Source organism: Gallus gallus, chromosome 6, assembly GCF_016699485.2.
Source record: "Gallus gallus isolate bGalGal1 chromosome 6, bGalGal1.mat.broiler.GRCg7b, whole genome shotgun sequence".
In the NCBI taxonomy this organism is placed as follows: Eukaryota; Metazoa; Chordata; class Aves; order Galliformes; family Phasianidae; genus Gallus; species Gallus gallus.
The window spans coordinates 30920419-30939685 of record NC_052537.1 but is presented as its reverse complement, the minus strand read 5'-3'; the positions used below and the strand labels follow the sequence as shown (position 1 = coordinate 30939685).

Sequence of the window (19267 nt, the reverse complement as noted above, 5' to 3'; positions counted from 1 at the left end):
TGTAAGAGGCTAGACTCACTGAAGATCTATTTTAATATGCCATTTTGTGTAAAAGTTGCCTCATGCAGACTGCTTTGATATCTTGCAAGGCAGTGTTTCAGACAGCTGAAAAAACTTGATCCCTTTTTCCCATGTGAACACATTTTTCAGACAGCATAGACTGTATCTGGGGAAGCTGAATGAACCTTAAAGGCTTAGCATTAACTTCCCTGGCCATTAGGTAAACCAGATAAACTGTATATATAAGTGGTGAGGGGTATGCAGATGGGATAAGGAAAAGATAACTCTTTGAAAGTCCAACTGTATCCTGGACTGCATCAAAAGAGGGGTGGCCAGCAGGAAGAGGAAGGTTGTTGTCCCCCTCTACTCTACCCTTGTGGGGCACCATCTGCAGTACTGCATCCAGGCCTGAAGCCCACAGCATAAGAAAGATGTGGAGCTGATGGAAAGGGTTGGGAGGAGGGCCACAAAAATGATCAGTGGGCTGGAGCACTACTCCTATGAAGAAAGTCTGAGAGAGCCAGGCTTATATGGCTTGGAGAAGAGAAAGCTTGGGGGAGACCTCATTGCAGACTTCCAGTACTTGAAGGAAGCTTACAGGCAGGAGGGAGACCACCTTTTAAATGGACTGATAGTGATAGGACAAGAGGAAATGAATTTACACTAAAAGAGGGGAGATTTAGGTTAGATGTTAGGAAGAAATTCTTTACTCAGAGGGTGGTGAGACACTGGCACAGGCTGCCCAGAGAGGCTGTGGGTGCCCCATCCCTGGAGGCATTCAAGGCCAGGCTGGATGAGGCCCTGAGCAGCCTGATCTGGTGGGGGCCAACCAGCCCATGGCAGAGGGTTGGAACTGGATGATCTTTAAGGTCCCTTCCAACCTAAACCATTCTCTGATTCTATGTTAATGAGCTTTAGCCAAGGGCAGACAGGTACATCTTTCCAGTTCTCAGATAATCCTGAGCAGGCTGCTCTTTATTTGCACAGTATTCTCAGCCTTTTCAAATACCCTGGCTAGTCTCCAAGAGGAGTCACAGCAGCCTGGGGGGCTTGCCTTGCCTCAGCAGACAGCTGTGAGCCAGGTTTACACATGTGGTTGACATGAATTAGCTGAACTAAGTTTCCATTTTCCCAAGGGCTAAGTCAGAGCACTTCCAGCAAACGCAGGGCAGCTAGAAGGCTTTTGCCCACTGGGCAAGTCATCCCAATGGTTTTCCTGACCACAAATGACAAACAGTTATGAAGCATCTCCTCTGCATGAGAGTTGTGAACTTGGGAGTGTAACCTCCCAAAAATGACAAGGAACGAAAAGCAAAGCTTCAAATAATAACACTACCTAGGGTAAAACTAATATGGTCAACGGCCTTCAACCAATGTAAGCAAGTACACTGCAAATGCAGCTCTGGGCACAGAGGACTGCCCAAGGACCCACACTGAGGCAACACCACCGAGATAGAGAAGACTCCATGTTATTTCTGTAGGCTCTTGTGCAGTTTGGCTCCATTGCAGGAGACAGAAACGCTCAGTAAGTGTTTAGTTAACTAACATTTGTATTATAAACAGTGAGGAAAGGATGAGGAAATAGGACTTGAGCAAACCATGAGAAAATGCATTTTAGTCTGAGACCACAGCAAAGAAACTGCTAATCAAGGCAACACTGATTTTTCAGATTCCTTTGGTGCACTATATTACTGCCTGGCTGCAGTCATAGAAAAATGCTTATTAAAATATACTCCGATTAGAAAGCATTAATTTGAGTAACAAGGTTGCCATTCTGCTGCTCAAATATTTTCCCAGAATCAAACTTCAAAAAGATGAGCTGAGAAGGGTACTTTCCTGGACTAAGATGTAGTGATCAGCAGAGATATTGATTGTGTTACCTCTGGAACAATAGCAAGAATTATATATTTACCTGGAGACTGGATTATGCATTGAATATGCTAGCTGCAAAGCAAGGGCGTAAGTAACGCTATAATCTCTGGCTAAAATGGTGCCTACAGAGTAGTGAAGTCAATAGAACAGGGAGATGAGAAATCCACTGAGTCACAGAGTAAAGTCCCAGGGCAATCAATTAAATGGCAAAACTCTCCTTGGCTCAAGTAAGGCCGGGATTCCAACTTAAGTATTTAGCATCGTGGAAAGTCTACTAATGGGAACCCGAAGGACACAATGAATAACATTTTGAGCAAGTAAATAATTCTAACCCACCCTAAGTCCAAGTAACACATTGTGTTCAGACAGGCACTTCATTCATTTCTTATTTCAATTGGGCCCTTAATGAAATGCATAGGGTTTAGAAAAACTTGAAAACTAGCTCAGAAGATAGCTCTTGGACCAAGCCTTAAGGGACCATCCACAGTAGCCAGTGAAAAGCAATACTGTGTTGACCTTTTATCACCAAGATAACAAGCTTACAAAGGAGCAGAGATGACTTGCTGGATATAAGTGATATAAGCTGAATTTGTACCAGAAATGTAACAACATAGAAAAGAGTCCCAGAAGGCTCCCTTTTGAGAATGCAAAGCCTCATCTCATATGTTACTATGCAGGTTGCTTTACAGAAGCTTAACGGTTGTTGTGGGTTTTTTTTTACCCCTCTGATTTTCACTTACAGTGACACTCAGCTTTTATTTTGGCCACTCCAAAAACTAATTATAAAATCTTCCTAGAAGGCATTTAGTAAAACTAAACAGTTAGAGGAAGAGATCTCAGCACTGGAATCCAATTGCTGGTATGACCTGCCCTTCCACAAATGGGATTCAGCCAGAACCATTAAGAAGTGATGCATGAAACTTTTTGTATGGGAGATGGAAGCCTCTAGTGATCAGAGAAGATGACTCACTCAGAAGCGTAAGTGCCAAAGTTTGCATTTATTTTCATGGTGAAAAGAGGAAGAGAAGAAATGTCAAGGAGAGAACAACATGAAGAAAAAAATGCTTGCCATCAAGATTAAAGCAATGGTATGCAAAAAGAAAACTATGTGGCAATGTGCAGAGCTAAGAATGGGTGTTTGTGAGCGTGAGCCTGGACTCAGCTGCATGACTTTTCCCAGTAGAAAGGCTCATAAATCATTTTAATTTAATCTCACCCATATTACATAAGTATTTTCTGCTGCAGAAAGAACTGATAGAAGAGCGCATTTTAGCCAGCGTACAAATGGAAGGCCGGGCACTGCTGATCAGCCAGTTTCCCTCTCTTAGGACTTTTCCCTCCCTTCCTTATCCTATAATTGTTCATATAAACAAAGACATATTTCCATTTAGCAAAATACCCATTGCTCTCCTCAGGCTGGAGTAAGGAGGTTACTGCTGCATTCAGCTAACCTCTTGCAGCAAAGAAAGACATTGAAACTGTGGCCCTTATTCTGTGCATTTCCCGGAGGAAAGGCAGCGGAACAGGAATTCAGATAAGAAAACTAACTGTTGCTGTTCTTCATATTCTGTGAAGTGTATTAATGAGGATAACAATACACATCAGACATCCTACTCAGTAACATTTTTAGTACCCAACTGGGTCCAAATATAAACTATAATGGCATATGGAGACTGTCTTTAATAGCCATTTCAAATCAATTTAGTTTTATATAGCATCTCTCAAAGTATCTCAAGGTGGTGGCTTTGCAGTGAAAAAGAAAATAATGGGCTAGTGATTTAGTGGAGTAAGGCATGGTGGCTTTCAAAAAGGAAGACAAAAATGCTGCACTCAGATGCGTAACTCTAATTTAAGAGCAGCACAAAGGTAAACATATCCCTTTGCTCTTGCCGTACCAGAAGAAGCCTGGTAATGAAGACACGCTGGGTTCAGTTAAACTGAACTGTTCCACGAAGCACTGAGAGCTTTTCTATTTGCAGACAGAACCGGAACCTAAATCTGAAACATTCCCACTCAACTGTCGAGATTAGGAAAAGCCAGGAAATAAATATTTGTGACCAATTCATTTTAGCAGTTTTACCATTATATTTCACAACCTCAGAAATTTTAGACTTCCTGTGGGTTGGACTTTTGCCCTGCGGGCTTATTAAGTCAAAAAGGCAGCTTTAAGTGCCTTTTTCATGGAAACTGTTAAAGCTTCTCTTGAAGAAGCAGGACTCCAGTCAAGAAATCTCGTTGTTGTGGTGACCACTGTGCTGCTCCTGTGAAGTAAGGATGGCCAGTAGATGGGTGTCCCCTCAGATCATGGGACAGAAGTGGCACACACCTTGAGGGGCATAGGACTTTTGTTGATGAGGCCCTCTCACCAGTGCTCATCCCCACAGGGCCTTGAGCAGTGGCCAACTCAAAGTGGGACCTCCTGGGAGAATTAAGTTAATACTTCTTCAGACCACATGTCAAGATGGTTGGTATCTTCACACACCTCTTCCATGGGTTTTCTTCCATTCAGGTCAAGCTGCTCAGGAAGCCATGGAAAAGCTTCTCTTTTGGCATTATTAGTGTGACAGTCACATGTAGCTCTTACATTTCCCTCCCATCAAATATTTCAGAAGGGCGTGTTGGATATGGGTGTTGCAACATACTTTTGGCAAGAGAGAGGGTGCACTGATGTCTTCATATGGAAGAAGTAGGGATTTACTTCCTCTTTTTCCCAGATGAGAGCCACAGTTCCTATGTGACATTTCTCCTAGGCTTAAACCAGCCATTTCCCCTTCCAGGTGGTATGCCATGCTCAGAATTTGTCATTGCTGCTGCCTGTAAGCCAGGGAGCCATGCAAGCCTGACCCACACGCACCATCCTTGGCCTCAGCCACAACAAAAGGCTGTTAGATGTCTTCTCAGCTGCCTCAGTGAGTGGTCAGGGGCTGCTCAGGATGTTAAAGCTGCATAGAGCCTGAACTGCGATTGTTTGAAGCAGTGTCTCCCCCCACAGCTGTCTGGATGAGCTCTGAGCTTCTTTAGTTGCCTCAGGGCTGATGCTGAACACTCTCGCTAGAGCCCTCTGTGCAGACATTCACTGCTCCCACACGCCCAAGTTTTGCTAACTGTGGAGCAGAGTAGTAACATCGCACAGTGACTGTGTGAGTCACATGAGGTTGTAAGCACTGGTGTGATGTCTATTCATCTGGGGAAATGTTTTCTTTTCCTTTCTGCTGTACAAGTATTATATGTTTTATTAAATAAAGTGCATGTTCCCTATGCAAATGAATGCATTTTGGAATGAGGATATACTGACACATTGTACGTTAAATATGCATGACATTTAAAAACCCAAGAGCTAAAAATCATTTATAAATATTAAAGAGCATGAAGTCTACTTTTTGTTTTGATTTTATTTCTGATCTTGCACTCTGGGAAAAATACTACTTACATTATAAGACTGAATTATCTGTCCAAGAGCCAAACCTATAATTTTATTCTATCAGTCAAGCTGTATGTCACACTATTTTTATATCAAGACAATGAGGTTCTTTGAAGTACAGACACACACCTATTTAAAGGAAACGTTCTGCTCTGAAAGGAGAAGGCTTTGGAATCAGTGGCTCTTTGTATCTTTTGAGGAACTGATAGCTAAATGGAGAAATGCAGCAATGCAGCACCTAATGAAAAGAGGATTTCTTTGTTGGCCAGGACCAGGACATTCTTTGCTGGTCAGGAGCATTAGGACATTTGGGTCCAGATTAACCCGTCTTGACTGCATGCATCTTATCTGGCTTTGAATCACTTACTTTTAACGGCTTAAAGTACATCCTTTGGAAGTTCCTACTTCTCTTTCTATGCTAGAAGAGAGAGTAGGCCACCTCAACTCCTAATGTGAGTATCTTAGGTAGATATCCACAATGAAAAGAAAGAAATCCAGAACATGCTCAAGATGTTTAAGTATTTATTGTGGGGTAGACCTATGTTAGAGAAATTATCAGTCAGCCCATTGCTATGGCATAGCCAATATTACCTCTAGGAATTGTTCTCTACTACCTGTAGAATGGCTTAAACACTTCTCTAGGAAGAACATAAGAAAAAAAGTGTAGTGAGACCAATGCTGACATTAAAGCTTAAGCGGTACAGTTTTAGTTTACAATGGAAGGCACATAGCTTTGTGTTTCCTTCTGCCCTAAGACCTTAACATAATTCAAAGACATCATAAATTTCAGGACAGACCACATCCATTTTACACACTGAGAAATCAGGTATGCAGGTCAAATATAAAGTGTACAGCATTGCAGAGAATGGAAACTCTAGCTCTGGAGTCCCAGTAATTTGCCTTCCTGCAACACCGCTATTTTTTCTTGATGAAGACGAAACTGCTCTTGGCTTGGTCCTTACTGACCTCACTAAACTATTCCATGTGCTTCTGCTGCACTATGGGGCTGCAAGTAAAGTAACAGAGATGGCAGAGTGCAACGAGACATCAGTGAAGAGTGGCATATGGAACCCTGCACCAAGATCAGCTGCACTTAGCTGGAACTAAACAGCACCGTCCTCTCACTTCCCTGTTCCTGATACCAGCAAAATGCACTTCTCCATTTCCAGATCAGGACTAGAGCAGTGGGAAATATTTTCCTCGTATACTTGCCCTTCTTTCCTCTGTTGATAGGAATTTTAAGACAAACAGTCGCCCCAGTGCATGGAAAACAGTGGAACTTTATGCCTTTAATGAATGGGCAGCAGGAACTCACCCTAGCGGTGCTAAATGGCTGCCTACAAAGCCAGCCAGGCTCAGGAAATGAAACCAGACCCCCAAATGCAGTGTGAGATAACTGAAAGTATGCACTGAAATTTTTGGTAGGAAAATGACTGACTGGAAAAAAAAAAAAAAAAAAGGTCTGCTCTGCCCCTGCACCTCCAAAACATATTGCACCATTTAGACACTTTAGAAAGACATCTGCCAAAAATGCAATTCATTTTCCTGAAGGTCAAATGTATTTCTCTTGCAAAAAAGATGAAGCAGCACTTGTACGTCTTGGTTACTCTTATGAAAGCAACTTAGGAAAAATCCTAGGATTGTTCATGTGTTTGAATTTTGATGTTTATTGCTTACTGGCAGAGACTTTAACGCAAAGGTTAAATGTGGTCGGCAAACGATTGAGCCTCCCGCTCAAAAGGATTAGTCCCACTGCAGCCTGTCCAATATTCCTGCGGCAATCTGTACTTCTGTTCGGAGTGCCACCCTGTGGACACGGCTGCTACCATGAGCTCCTTTCCTTCGGACGGCACAGAGGTGCAGCAGTCAGGAACTGATAGCAGTGAAAACCAGAACTGGTGGTGCCACCACTTAGCTGCAAGACACACCATACAATTTCTATCTTGCAAGCTTTTGGTTACCTTGGGACACATTTTTGCAGGAAGAATGGAAGTTTTTGTACCAACATACATTACCTGTTACCAAAACCCATCTTTGCTGGTGCTTCCTACCCAGCAGTATATGAAACACCACGAATTTGAACAGAATAGGAAATAACCGATTGATAAAGTTGAGAAAGTGTCTTGCACTACAGCAGAGCTTTGCATGTAGACAAGAGACCAGAGAAGCCCCTTCTCGTCCACAGATGACTTCAGCCTCTACTAGGCACAAGTTCATCCTTAAAAGCCAATCTGTGGATTAAAATACATTTCTTTTTTTTTTCTGTTTGTATAAGACTTGCAGGTTTATACGCTGGAGATTGCCATCATAAATTTTAGGGCTCTAAAATTATATTAGAAAGCCTATAACAACCTTGTTTAGCAAAGGTGTGCCTTGCAGCATTCTTTCAGTAATACCACTTTGGCTGCCCCTTACCTCTGGGGTGAGGTATTTCATCATGATTTCCTTTCCCTTCTCTCCCAGCTTTTCATCTGGAGCAATTTCATACTCTGCCTGGAACAGATATAAAGAAATTGTCAATATTTGCACTCATATTTCACCATTATAACTTCATTTTGGATGTGGTCTTAACTGAATGCTCTGTCTGAAGAATCTGGAGAATAAATACAGTTTTTTGATGGAAGTAAAACCTGTACACACAAGCTGTCCAAAAATCTTCCACAACATTTTGAACAAACCCCAGTGATGTGTTTTCTGGGATTATATCTCTTAATTAACACCAATACAATTTACTTCCTTTATATTTTACAGCCTTGCCAATACAGTTCAGAAAGTAACCAGAGACAGTAACTTCCTGGGTCTTACTTAGAGAGAATAAGTGGATACAAAAGGTAATTTTTTTTTTCTCAGTAGAAGAGAAAGCGATATTTTGTTAATTCTTGCCACACCTGTATGTCAAGCACCAGGTGAACTCCTTCAGGCTGCCTGATTGGAAGAATGGGTCTTCCCTATTTATTTACGTGCTTCCCTTGGTCTAGCATCCCCTCTACAATGCCGCAAGACTTGCCCATCACTTTTAGTGATCCTGGAGTCAGACTCTGCTGAAGGCAGATCTGAGAGCCATTTTCTTAGGCTGATTTCTCAGGATGCAGATAAAACAAGAGAGGAGAAAACATACATAAGAAACAAATAAGTATTACTGGTGCATTACGAAGACATGAATCACTTTAGTTAAAGTATTGGAATCATGGAAGGCATTCAAATGAAAAACACGCTGCATAGAGTCCCAGTTACAAAATGATAATGACAAATTCTTAGAGACGTTCCAACTTGGCACTGCCCAGGGTACAAAGATTTAGCCTTAGGATCAAAAGATTTTCCAGGACAAAAAAGTCAGCCTAGCAGTTTTCATGACTGCTTGTATTAGAAAAAGGTTCCCAGATAATCCTGCCAAACCAATTAAGTAACCTGGTCCAATACAAGCTGTTTAAGATGATAAATGAGGAGGAAGTTAAAAAAAAAAGAAGGTAAATCAGACTGAACTGGCAAGCACTTAGAAGTAAAAACTTCAGAACTATTGCCCACTCAAAGATGTATGTACTGCTCTGACCGTGATACAGTAAATCTGAAGGAAGGAAGGCTGCAGTGGACACCCAATCTAAGCAGACCCAGGAATGACATGAAAACCACAACACAGTAATAACGCTACTACCCATTTACCTGGCCAGTGCTGATTTAGCTATTGAAGCTTAAGTCTAAAGCTACATACTTATACATAGCAGGTTGCTTGAACAGTCTAGAATTACGATCTGATCTGGTTTGGGAAATGACAGTGACCACAAAAAAAAATCCAGAGAAATCTGTACTGCTGATGACAAATGCACTGAAAGCCGAATTCCACAAGAGTGGTACTTCTCTTTTAGTGGCCATTTTGGGGATGAACCGATTATGTACACACAAAACTTATTACAAGGGTTTAAAAAAACACCCTTGTCCATTTTCCTGTCCTTTCAGATGGTATCTAAATATGGGTTGTTTCAGCCCTGAAAGCATGGATAATCTCAAATGTTTACAGCATCTTAATAGTAGTCTTCTCCACAATTCCTTGCTACATAACATAAGGAACAGTTTCTTAAAAGGTCAGAGTTGCATCTTACTTTGTCCCTTACAGTTTGTGGTTAGGTCCACACACAGACTACTGTGCTACTAATGCTACTTACAGATTAACTGATAATAACCACTTTCTCCTTTGGTTGCTTTCAGATTTTGAATACCGTACTTTTCTGAAAAGGCAAAAGAAGTTGGGCTAATAGATTTCCTAATGAATCTGTCTCCATTATCAAACATTGGTCATCACATCAGCTTGAGACCTGCAGGATGGTGATTTGGAATGTTAAATATTCATGTATGCATGGTAAGTGCCTGGCAAGTATCAGTGTCTCCCTTTGGAGCTGGACTGGTGAAATAAAGGGTGATCACGCTTTGGAAGTTAAATATTAAGACATGTAAGCCAAGATCTTAGCTTATGTAAGTGGAGAAATGTGAATTTCTCAAACAAGTAATAAATTTGTATACAGTATCTCATGCATTTGTTCTGTTCCATAATAGCTATGTCCTCTTACTGATATGGGTGAAAGTGCTTCAGCAATCTCTTGACAGAATGTGTTCTTGAAGATGTTGTTTGGCTATACAACTCTCTGACAACAAGGGTTTATGTCAGGGATGCAAGTGGTATATTGAATGCATTTTTCTACACCAGACAAAAGTAAACTTTCCACAAAGTTGCTAGCTTTCTCTTCATTACATCCAGTGGTGAATATATAGACTCCAGAAAAGCAACACCTGATACAAATCACAGTACGTAGTTTGCTTGGGAGTAGCAGGTCCTGCTAATATATTAATCCTCTAGTAAATAAAAACTGATTCAAATTCATCCTCTGCCACCGGAAGTACATCATAAGGTTGTCAAAAATTCAGTGTCCCATCAGAACTATAAAGCAGTAAGCAAATTGGGACAGAGCTGAAGAAAGAATTTGTGCAGGAATTGGATCAGTGTTTTGAAATTCACTTCCTGATGGGATTCAGCATATCACAAATAAACACAGAGAGAGAGAGAGAGAGAGAGTATCTCAAGATAGTTGGGAAGGGATAAAAAGAACATTTATTTATACTTGCATTTGACATTCTCAGAAAATGCTATGGGATGGTGATGAAGGTAGGAAGTGACAGACAAGTGAAGGTGTGAAAAGGAACTATAACTGTGAACAGTGTTGATTTCACTGTAGCTCAAGTACTGTAAGCCTGCTTCGTTTTGTTCCTGAGTTCATTATTATTTCTCCCCTCAGTGCCACTTCTGAGCCATCTGGCACCACAAGACAGTGGTACACTTTCAGCCATAGGTTGCTACTGCAAGCAGAAGTACACGTGTAAAGAGTCACTTCCTCACGTTACCTCTGTTGCATGCCTGGGAAACATACCAATATCCTTGACTCTCAATCTTGTGCTTAAATCACAAGACACATTCTCTTCTTCCACAACACTCAAAAGCATGGCTAAAATTTGCAAATGCCTAATTGCTAGAAATAACACTATTAGTTAAAATCCATGCGGAAGAAAATATTTTCCATTATTCCTTTGATGAATCCAGGCATGTGTTTCAAGGCTCCTGCTCTGAAGTCTTACAGCTTCTCCATGCCCTAGTTAGGTCAGACAGGGCCCTATTCATAGCTCATAAATGAGGGGAGGATTTACGATCACCCTGACTGCATGGGACAAGCCGCAGGGAAGGCTCTCTCTGTGGACAGGCATGGATCCTTCTGTCAAAACAGCGAGAGGATGTGGGCTCACTGCCATTTGTTGCTAACTTGTCTTTTGGCTGCTGTTTTGGAGGTAGTTATTTAGGAGGCTCCTACTTCCCTAGAAGCAACCCTAGATAAATATACACATAGGTGTGCAAACTGCCTGTCCCTCTGCAGCAGCCATCCTTGGGATGGGCCACAAGAGATGGGACAGGGGAATGTGATGGTGGCCTTCTCTGTGATGAGGCCATGGCCTCAGGGATGACCAAGAAAGGGCTGGGTAGAGACTGCAGCCAACAGACAAGATTAAGCACTGAGTGAAAAAGAGCACTTTGGATGAAAGCTGTCTGAGTGACCAAGACCAGTGGGGCTCACATGAGCAACCTTACTTCTGACATGTTGTCTTGACTTTCATCTTAACATTCTTTGACCTCCTGAAACTGTGTGGTTTAAAACTATGTGTAAAATGAGAAACAGAGCCTAAGAAATCACTCTGGATCCAGGCGGACTGTCACTCACAGCAGGTATCTGCCAGTTCCCTGGCTGGGTAGGGCACAGCTGCGGGAGTCAGTCCCTTGTACCCGCCAGGAGACGGACATTGGAAGGATGCCTCTAGAAGAGAAGGTTTAAGTTTCTCAGTAGAAGTCAGAAGCAGTAAAGTCAAATCCTGAGCACTGGCAGGAGATTTCTGTGTTTTAGTCCTAGTTTTATACCTTTACTTACTACTAGCACCCTCCTCTGCTATCCTCAACTTCCTAACTGCTGCAGAGCCTGCTGTCTTCCATGCTGATCTCTGATTTCTGCCCTGTTATTGCTCCTGTGCTCTAACAATCATCCTTGCACTTGCCTCCACTGAGATTTAAAGTCTGTGACTGAAAATTGGAAAGCGAAAAGCAAACAGCTGGGATTCATAATAACTCACATTTCTAAATGAAAAGTTAACTTGAAACCACATTTTTCATGTTAAAGCACAGGACAAAAAAGAGCCCTTTTGACTGTTTAAAAACACATTTTGAGTTAATGAGTTTGTTGATATCAACACACTGGCATTTCTGATGGAAAAAGTCTTGAACAGCTTTAAGACACACATATACAGATGGTTTATATGCCATGCAAGGGACTTAACCAAATGAAATCTCTCTAACAGAGAGACACATTTTTTACAAATGGCACTAAATGGATGCTCGTTCATCCTGTTACCCCAGATAAGCGTAATGTGTAGTGAAGCATTCAGCTGAAAATTCCACCTGAAGTGATAGTGTCTCTCAGCCTCTGCCCCAGTGCCTGGATAGCACAAGCAGAAACAACACAGAGGCTACTTTTCTCCTCATGTACTTTCATCTAACTTCAATGCAAAAAACACCACACAGGCTAGCGAGAAAATTACTCCAGGTTATGTTCTTGATCAGAATTAGCTATGCTCTACTCCCAGCTCCCTCCAGTTAGTCTAAATCTGATCCATGTTAAAATGTTAAAAATCCTCCCCTGAGAATGAAAAAAGTTCAAAAATGATGAACGGGAGAAGATGAAACAGGAAAGTGACTCAAGAGACTCACAGTAAAGTATTCATTACAATAGCACAGCAAAATCAGAGAGGGAAACATCAGGACCCAGCATCCCTTCTGAGGAAAGGACGCCAGCAGGAGGTCCCTGCTGCAATGCCACCTCCTTGTGCTGGAGGCACAGGCTGGCTGGGAAGGAAATGTACATTGCTAACGGGTTAGCTGCTCACTGATCTGCCTTTCAGCACAGGAAATGTATCCCCCAGCACTTTATTTTAATGGCTGTCTTTCAACAGCTAGAAAGCTCTATGACGTTGTTAAAATATTTGTAAGCACAGCAAAGTGTGCTTTGGAGCTGTGTGTGAATTCTTTGTTAAGGGCTTATGGAGAGCTGATTTAATCATAAAACAGCTCCATGTAATGCTAATAGTTTATGTTTGAACAGTTCCTTCATCTGAATGGCTACATAAGAGTTCGGTGAACTACTCATGGGAGATCTTATTGTTTATGTGCTCAGATGAGCGTGTGATGTGTGTAATCACACACATTCAGAGGCACAAGCTGAAACCATTGGTTCTTTTTTCCTAGATGTTTTATCTATTGAAGTAATGAAATTGTTTGCACAATATCCATAGTAAGAGATGGATCTCTGTCCTTACTGTCTCACTGTGTAGCCCAGGACCACTGTAGCCACTCACACTGACCCCACAGCAGAAGCAGGAGCCTTATCACTTTCATCTTTTAATGCTGGGACCTACTGCCTACAATCATGTATCTTTGTAGCCTATTTTACAACTGATAGGCTGTGGCTAATAACCGGGGAACTGTTCTCACAGACATGCAGGAACTTTCAGTTTTTGGGCACCTCAATCTCAGTTACTAACTCAAAGTGGCCCAGGTATTAATGAGTTTTAGAGGGAACTAATAGATACACAGCCACACACATGCAGAATGCAAAGATACAAATAGTTTTTTTCTTCAGAAAGCCACCCTGGGTACTGCTTAACAGTACAGGAACAACAACATCAACAACAACAACAACAAAACATTACAAAAACAGATGCTGCTAAAATTAGATTTGCAGGAGACTACATCAGCCCAGGTGAGTTATTTCAACTGACAGCTGAAACAAATGTCCAGCAGAGAGGAGATTTTTTCTCATATGCACTCAATTCTGCACGGTCTGGTTGATTTTACCAGCCTTCAGAGGCAAAGGGGTTGGGAGAGTTCTTGCAAAACTTGGTAGCACCTAAGTGAGGAAATGGAGAGTACTGGTAGGCTGCTGGGTGTCTGACTCACGTGGTTTCCTCCCAGGAGCCCCACTTTCTCCTTTCCTTGCAGACAACTGAGCTCAAAATTTAAAAACAAAACAAAACAATTAAAAATTAGGAGGAATCAATTATGAGCTTCTGCCAGTGACTTATTGAGTGGCCTGGTAGAGTCACCCAGTTGTGCTTTTAGCTTCACCTTCTTTCTGTAATAGACATGTTCTTTTATCTCAGTTTACAAAAAGCTCTCTGAGCCTCTGATGGACAGCTAAACACATTTCTCTATTATTATTTTTAATTTGATATTACAAAAAAGCTAAGCTTTGCATCTCTCATTATAAAAGTAATTAAGCCAAAGAAAGCTTTGTCTCTTTCTGCTCAGAGCTTGTTACAGCAGGTGGCCCCCCAAAAATTCCATGTTCCCAGTGGCCTAAAAATAGGGCTTTAAAGTCAAACTTCTGGTTTCATTATGGGACTTCTTGCCTGACATAGGCCTTGGCGTGAATCCCACAACTCACTCAGCACAGTGTGACTTCACTGGGTGAATTTCAGTAGTCACCATCCAACTTAATGGCTGTGCTCCTACGCCTTAATGTTGGATAATACAGGGATTTTCATAGGCTGGGAGCAAATTTGTTTGGAATTTGAAATTGACAGAGGAGACTGCTATAAATTAGCTTTAAAAAGAAGAACAAATATTCAGACCTCCATGCAGCTCAACCGTGCTTCATGATGGCAGGCACCTCACTACAAGATACTGGTTGGGTGCAATAAGCACATCTAGGTTACCTGAAGCATCCTCCTGCCTTTGTGCTTGCCTTGAGCACACCTGCACAGATCAGCTGTCAGCAATAGCTGTTTCATGAGCCTTGAGAGCTAAACCTTCCCACTGAGGAAACTCATGACCAGCACTCAGAAGATAAGGTGAAAACTGTGATCATTCAAAACCTTCTTGGAGAAACCTTTCCATGGATGTGCTGATTTAAAGGTCGCTGTTCTTAGCTTGCAAAAATTTGAGGTAAATTCTTTGGTTTGTCATTTAAACAATGCACTTTTAAACAATACACTTAATGCTGAAGCAAGGAAATCCCTAACAAGGTGATGTTGCATATATTCTCTGAGAAGGACTATTAGTTTCCATTCATGCAAGTATTGTCTTCACTGTGAATTTCCTATCACACCCCTCACATCTATCAGTCAAAGAGCACAGTGCTGCAATTTATCAAGATATGTGCATTTGGGAAAATGAACTCCTTTGGTTTACCTGTGAAGCTGATTGTGTACAGTCTTCTGTCACTCAGTGCTAGGTAATTCTATACTCTGTTAAGCTGTAAGTGGAGTGTTTTTAACCTACGTCAGAAGGTGTGTTGCTCTATCATTTGTTACTCTGGTAGCATAGAGACCCAGTGTCTACTGCAAGTAACGCTTTGAGCCAAATCCTGCTTCAGCACTGCTGTAAGCCATCTAAAGAAAAGGTCAATTTTACAACACACTGCTACATTTCAGCAGTCTAAGTGTGAAATCAAACTGCAAAACGAGTCTCATAAAAATGTACAGCAAGAGCATTAGGATGTTTTAAATTATGTTAATCAAGTAAAAAAGTTTACAAAAGTTCAAAGACTGTTTTCTAAATTGGGATGGTACCAAATATGCCAACTAAAATTGATTATAATATGACTTTACCCAAAACTTTCTGCAGTGCAGATTTGTTGTAGTAATACTAATAAAAACTGAGAAATTTCCTCTCCCAAACTCTTACCTTTACAACAGTGCAACCTTCACATCTGCCTGTACTTCGAAATAGCTTAACCACAGTAGAAATTAAAAAAGCAAAACAAAACAAAAAATACTTTTCCTGTTGGTATGCATTGCTTTGCTTTTGACCAGTTTTTCTCTAGCTCGTACCAGCTAGAGAGCAAAGGCACCTCGCGATGACAACTGGCAGCTCATCTGCCTGCGTGGTGGGATACAGCCTTTTGGCTCATCTATGCCCTGCCCTTCAGGAGGCTCCCAGCAAGGAAGCCAGTGAGCGTCTCTAAACTGTGAGCAGCTTCTGCTGGTACTGCATAGAACCAAACACTGCCAGATTGGGAATGAACATCAGGTCCACCCGGGAGTCTGAGGGCACAGCTCAGTGGCTGGGTTAGCTGGGAGCTCAGTGGGGTAGGAAATGGTGATAGGTTTCCATAGCAGGCTTGTTGCGTTTCTTGGTGACCTCAATCAAAGTCACTTCTATATCTTGTGCATCTGTTTTCCCATTTGAAAAACCAAGATATCAATCAGGATGTCCTTTGTAAATCACCCTGAAATCTACTGATGGAGAGGCTTGGTAAGAGTGAGGCATTATTACTATCACATTCCTCATCCCCTTTTGTCAGTCCATTCATCATCTTCCTTTTCTTCCTTTTCTTTGCCTTCTATCACTGCCGACTGCAATGATATCAGAAGACATTATTCACAGCAGCCCAGCTGCTTGTGCTGTGGCCTTAAATGAGGTTCTGCCTGTACGAAGGAGGGCTGCCTGTCTCCCACCCCTCCTAATGGCTCGTGTCCCTCGAGGCTGTCCCAAACCTGGGTGCAGCACTGTCCCTTTACTTCCAGCAATGCTGGGGAGCTGTTAGGTTCACCCCTGAGAACAGCTTGCTTAGGTCCAGAAGACACAAACCCACAACCCATGAAAGCATGATTTCTTGAGGTCAGAGCACTGTGCGTGTCAAGGAAGGAGCTACACAACAGCACTACTCTGATCACACACATCTCTGCCAGGACAGGGTGCAGGTAGAGATTGTTGTGCCTTCAGAGCAAGATTTTACTCCTCCTGCTCTGCCAGCAGCATTCCTCAGCTAGCAGTTGAGGCATGGGGGTTGCAAAGCACTGCAAGATACCACAAGAAGTGACTTACCACCGAGTCAAGGAATCTAATGCAACACTCAAGCTCCGGACGGGTTTCACAGAACTGCCGAAAGAGAAGCCTTCCAATCGGCTGCTTTTCACATATGCTGCAGTAATCTCTCTCTAGAGGCAATAAAGAGAAGAGAAGCATGAAAATGAGAAGAGCTTCGCCTTTTGGGTTAGCTAGGAGTTTAAAACACAGCAAGTGAGTGCAGAAAGATGATCCCAAATAGCAATGCCTTCTCCCCACCACGTTTCAGGTATACAAGTACAAACGTAATTAATGGTTTAAGTCTCAAACAAGACAGGCTCAATTTTACAGGGCTGATGTAGTTAAAAGCACCACAAAGGCCACTCAGCTATTATTCATGAATCATTCCATGTTTTTCCATGGTAGAATTGCATGTACTTTGCAAAGGTACCACACAGACAGGCAGTATTTATGGGAAACATCAAGTCCCTGAAATGTGAGTCATACACTGAAAAGTGCAGGAACATTACAGGAGAAGCTGGAATTTGTGGTGACCTTCCTGGTTCCTTCCCAGATATGCATTAAAGTGTCCCTAATCTCTAGAAACATACGGTTCACTCTCTACTAAATGTTTATGGCAAAATATGTGTTTCTAAAGGTTTCAAAATTTGTATTTACTTTCAGAGCACTAACCTGCAGTTGGAGTACACAGCATCTAGCTGACTCCAGCTTCACACAGTGCTCCTCTACAGAAGTTTATTTCCCCATAAATAAACATTGTTAAATGCTGTTCCCCTGTGCTGGGTCCTCCTTGCACCCAGAACCAGCCTCTGCTGAAGCACAAGGTCCCTTACTGTGCAGGAGAACATGGGAGAGGGGCTGCCATCATGAACTGGGATTGCACCAGTACAAACAGTGTGGACGGTTTTGGCGAGAGCAGCAGATCTCTCAGCCTGTTTGGAGTTGCAGCACTCGCTGGAGACACGTTATTTCTTTAGAAGCACACACATGTCAAACAACATACTGTGTTTCCTTAAGTGTTCCTCTCACCACCCTCCTCGCTGCCATATGGCAGTTGCTGTTATTATGGAAACAACCAGCTTCTAAACACATAACATCACACTGCAAACAGACATACTAAACCCACACAAGTTGTCGGTGCCTTGGTTACTTCTTTCTCAGGCCTGGAGCTGCTTGCGCAATGGCTTTTATTTCCCCTCTGCTTTGTCCCCCCACCCTCCAGCTCCCACAAGGACAAATTCTGCAGGCAGAACTCCCTTTGTCACGGAGGCACTCAGCCAAAGGGCTCACTTGGCACAGGCTGCACCCAAGGACCATGCTCTGCAAAGCCAGGACATCCCTCCTCAGAGGAAAATGGACATGTTGGACTTGCTGGGCTGCATCTGGGTGGCAGTCGGGTTTCACATGGCAGCCTGATGTCAGGAGCACCACAAGAGCACTTCTTGTGAGGAAGACCCATGCTGGCATTATGCCCTGCTCACATGTGACTGCAGCGGCATTTCAGGAGGAGACCTCTGAAGCACCCTCACAGTATGTGGGGATACAGGCTGAGGTTAGCTGGATTTTACCTCAGGATGGCCCTGCTCAGGTTTTCTGAAGCAGTCTAGGACAATTCACCCACACCATTTTGCAACTTGTCCTGCCAGCCCACTTGGGATCAAGATTTCATTCAGTCTAGCCAGAAGACTGCAATGTTTTGGCACTCTCTGGCAAATAACATTGCATCTAAATCACTGTGTAAATCTTAACTCGACCTCTAGTCTATCTAACCGTCAGCAACAAGTCTGGGACACTGGTTTGTTTGCAGAAGGAATGGCATAACACAGACGTGCAGGGCCAGAGGCCTAACATGACGCTGAGCAGCCTTGGGCTGTCCTTGCAGGTGCTGCAAGTTCACACTGCTTGGCCCAGAGCTCTCTCAGTGAGAAGGTGAAGGAATATGTAGTCAGGCACAGCACTAAGGCAAGCAAAGGAGGGAGGGAAATGCTCGAGTGCATCAGAACGTCAGTTCTTGGTGTCTCAGAGATGGGCATGAGGCTGGAACCCAGGTGAGGTGCACTAGGAGCTCGGGCAATGCAGCTACATCTACCTGATGCTGCTTTCTGCTGTCATGGTTATCTCATTCTTCTGAGGGTATGGAAAAAACCCACACCCTGATGCTAAACAAGTGTGCAAATTGCACTTTGAATAACTGTACTTACTAACACATCAGGAAAAGAAAACAAGAAGACAAATGCTATTACAGATGTAGATAATCTAAACACAAAGACGACATGAGCACGATATGAGATGATATGCTGCACTTCAGCAGTATATGACTTGGCCAGCACATGGGAATGGTGACCCGTTTGTAATGAGGAAAAAGGAAATACCAGAAATAATCTCTGAAAACACAAGAGCCAGAGCAGTTCCCTGGAGCCATCCACTCCTTGGTAATGTTCATTTAAGTGCTGGATATACCGATACAGACAATAAATACATGATGCAACTGTTTTCATTCCTTGTAGGTGACATACAGTATTTTCTTAGGCCCTGGTTTTGCACTGACCTCACTGAGTCAGCTCCAGGATCCTGCTCTCAGC

General features: G+C 42.6%; 1 protein-coding gene across 4 annotated transcripts in view; it reads right to left on the bottom strand.

The window, feature by feature from the left end:
- The window catches only part of GRK5 (G protein-coupled receptor kinase 5), a 164059-nt gene that overhangs the window by 45976 nt on the left and 98816 nt on the right, over positions 1–19267 (bottom strand). For all 4 annotated transcript variants that reach the window (XM_025152000.3, XM_421789.7, XM_040702891.2 and 1 more), the window contains 2 exons: positions 16704–16816; positions 7709–7786 (listed from right to left, as the gene is read on the bottom strand). In XM_025152000.3, coding sequence (XP_025007768.1) covers positions 7709–7732 — 24 coding nt within the window. In that variant the 5' untranslated portion in view covers positions 7733–7786; positions 16704–16816. The remainder of the gene's footprint in view (positions 1–7708; positions 7787–16703; positions 16817–19267) is intronic.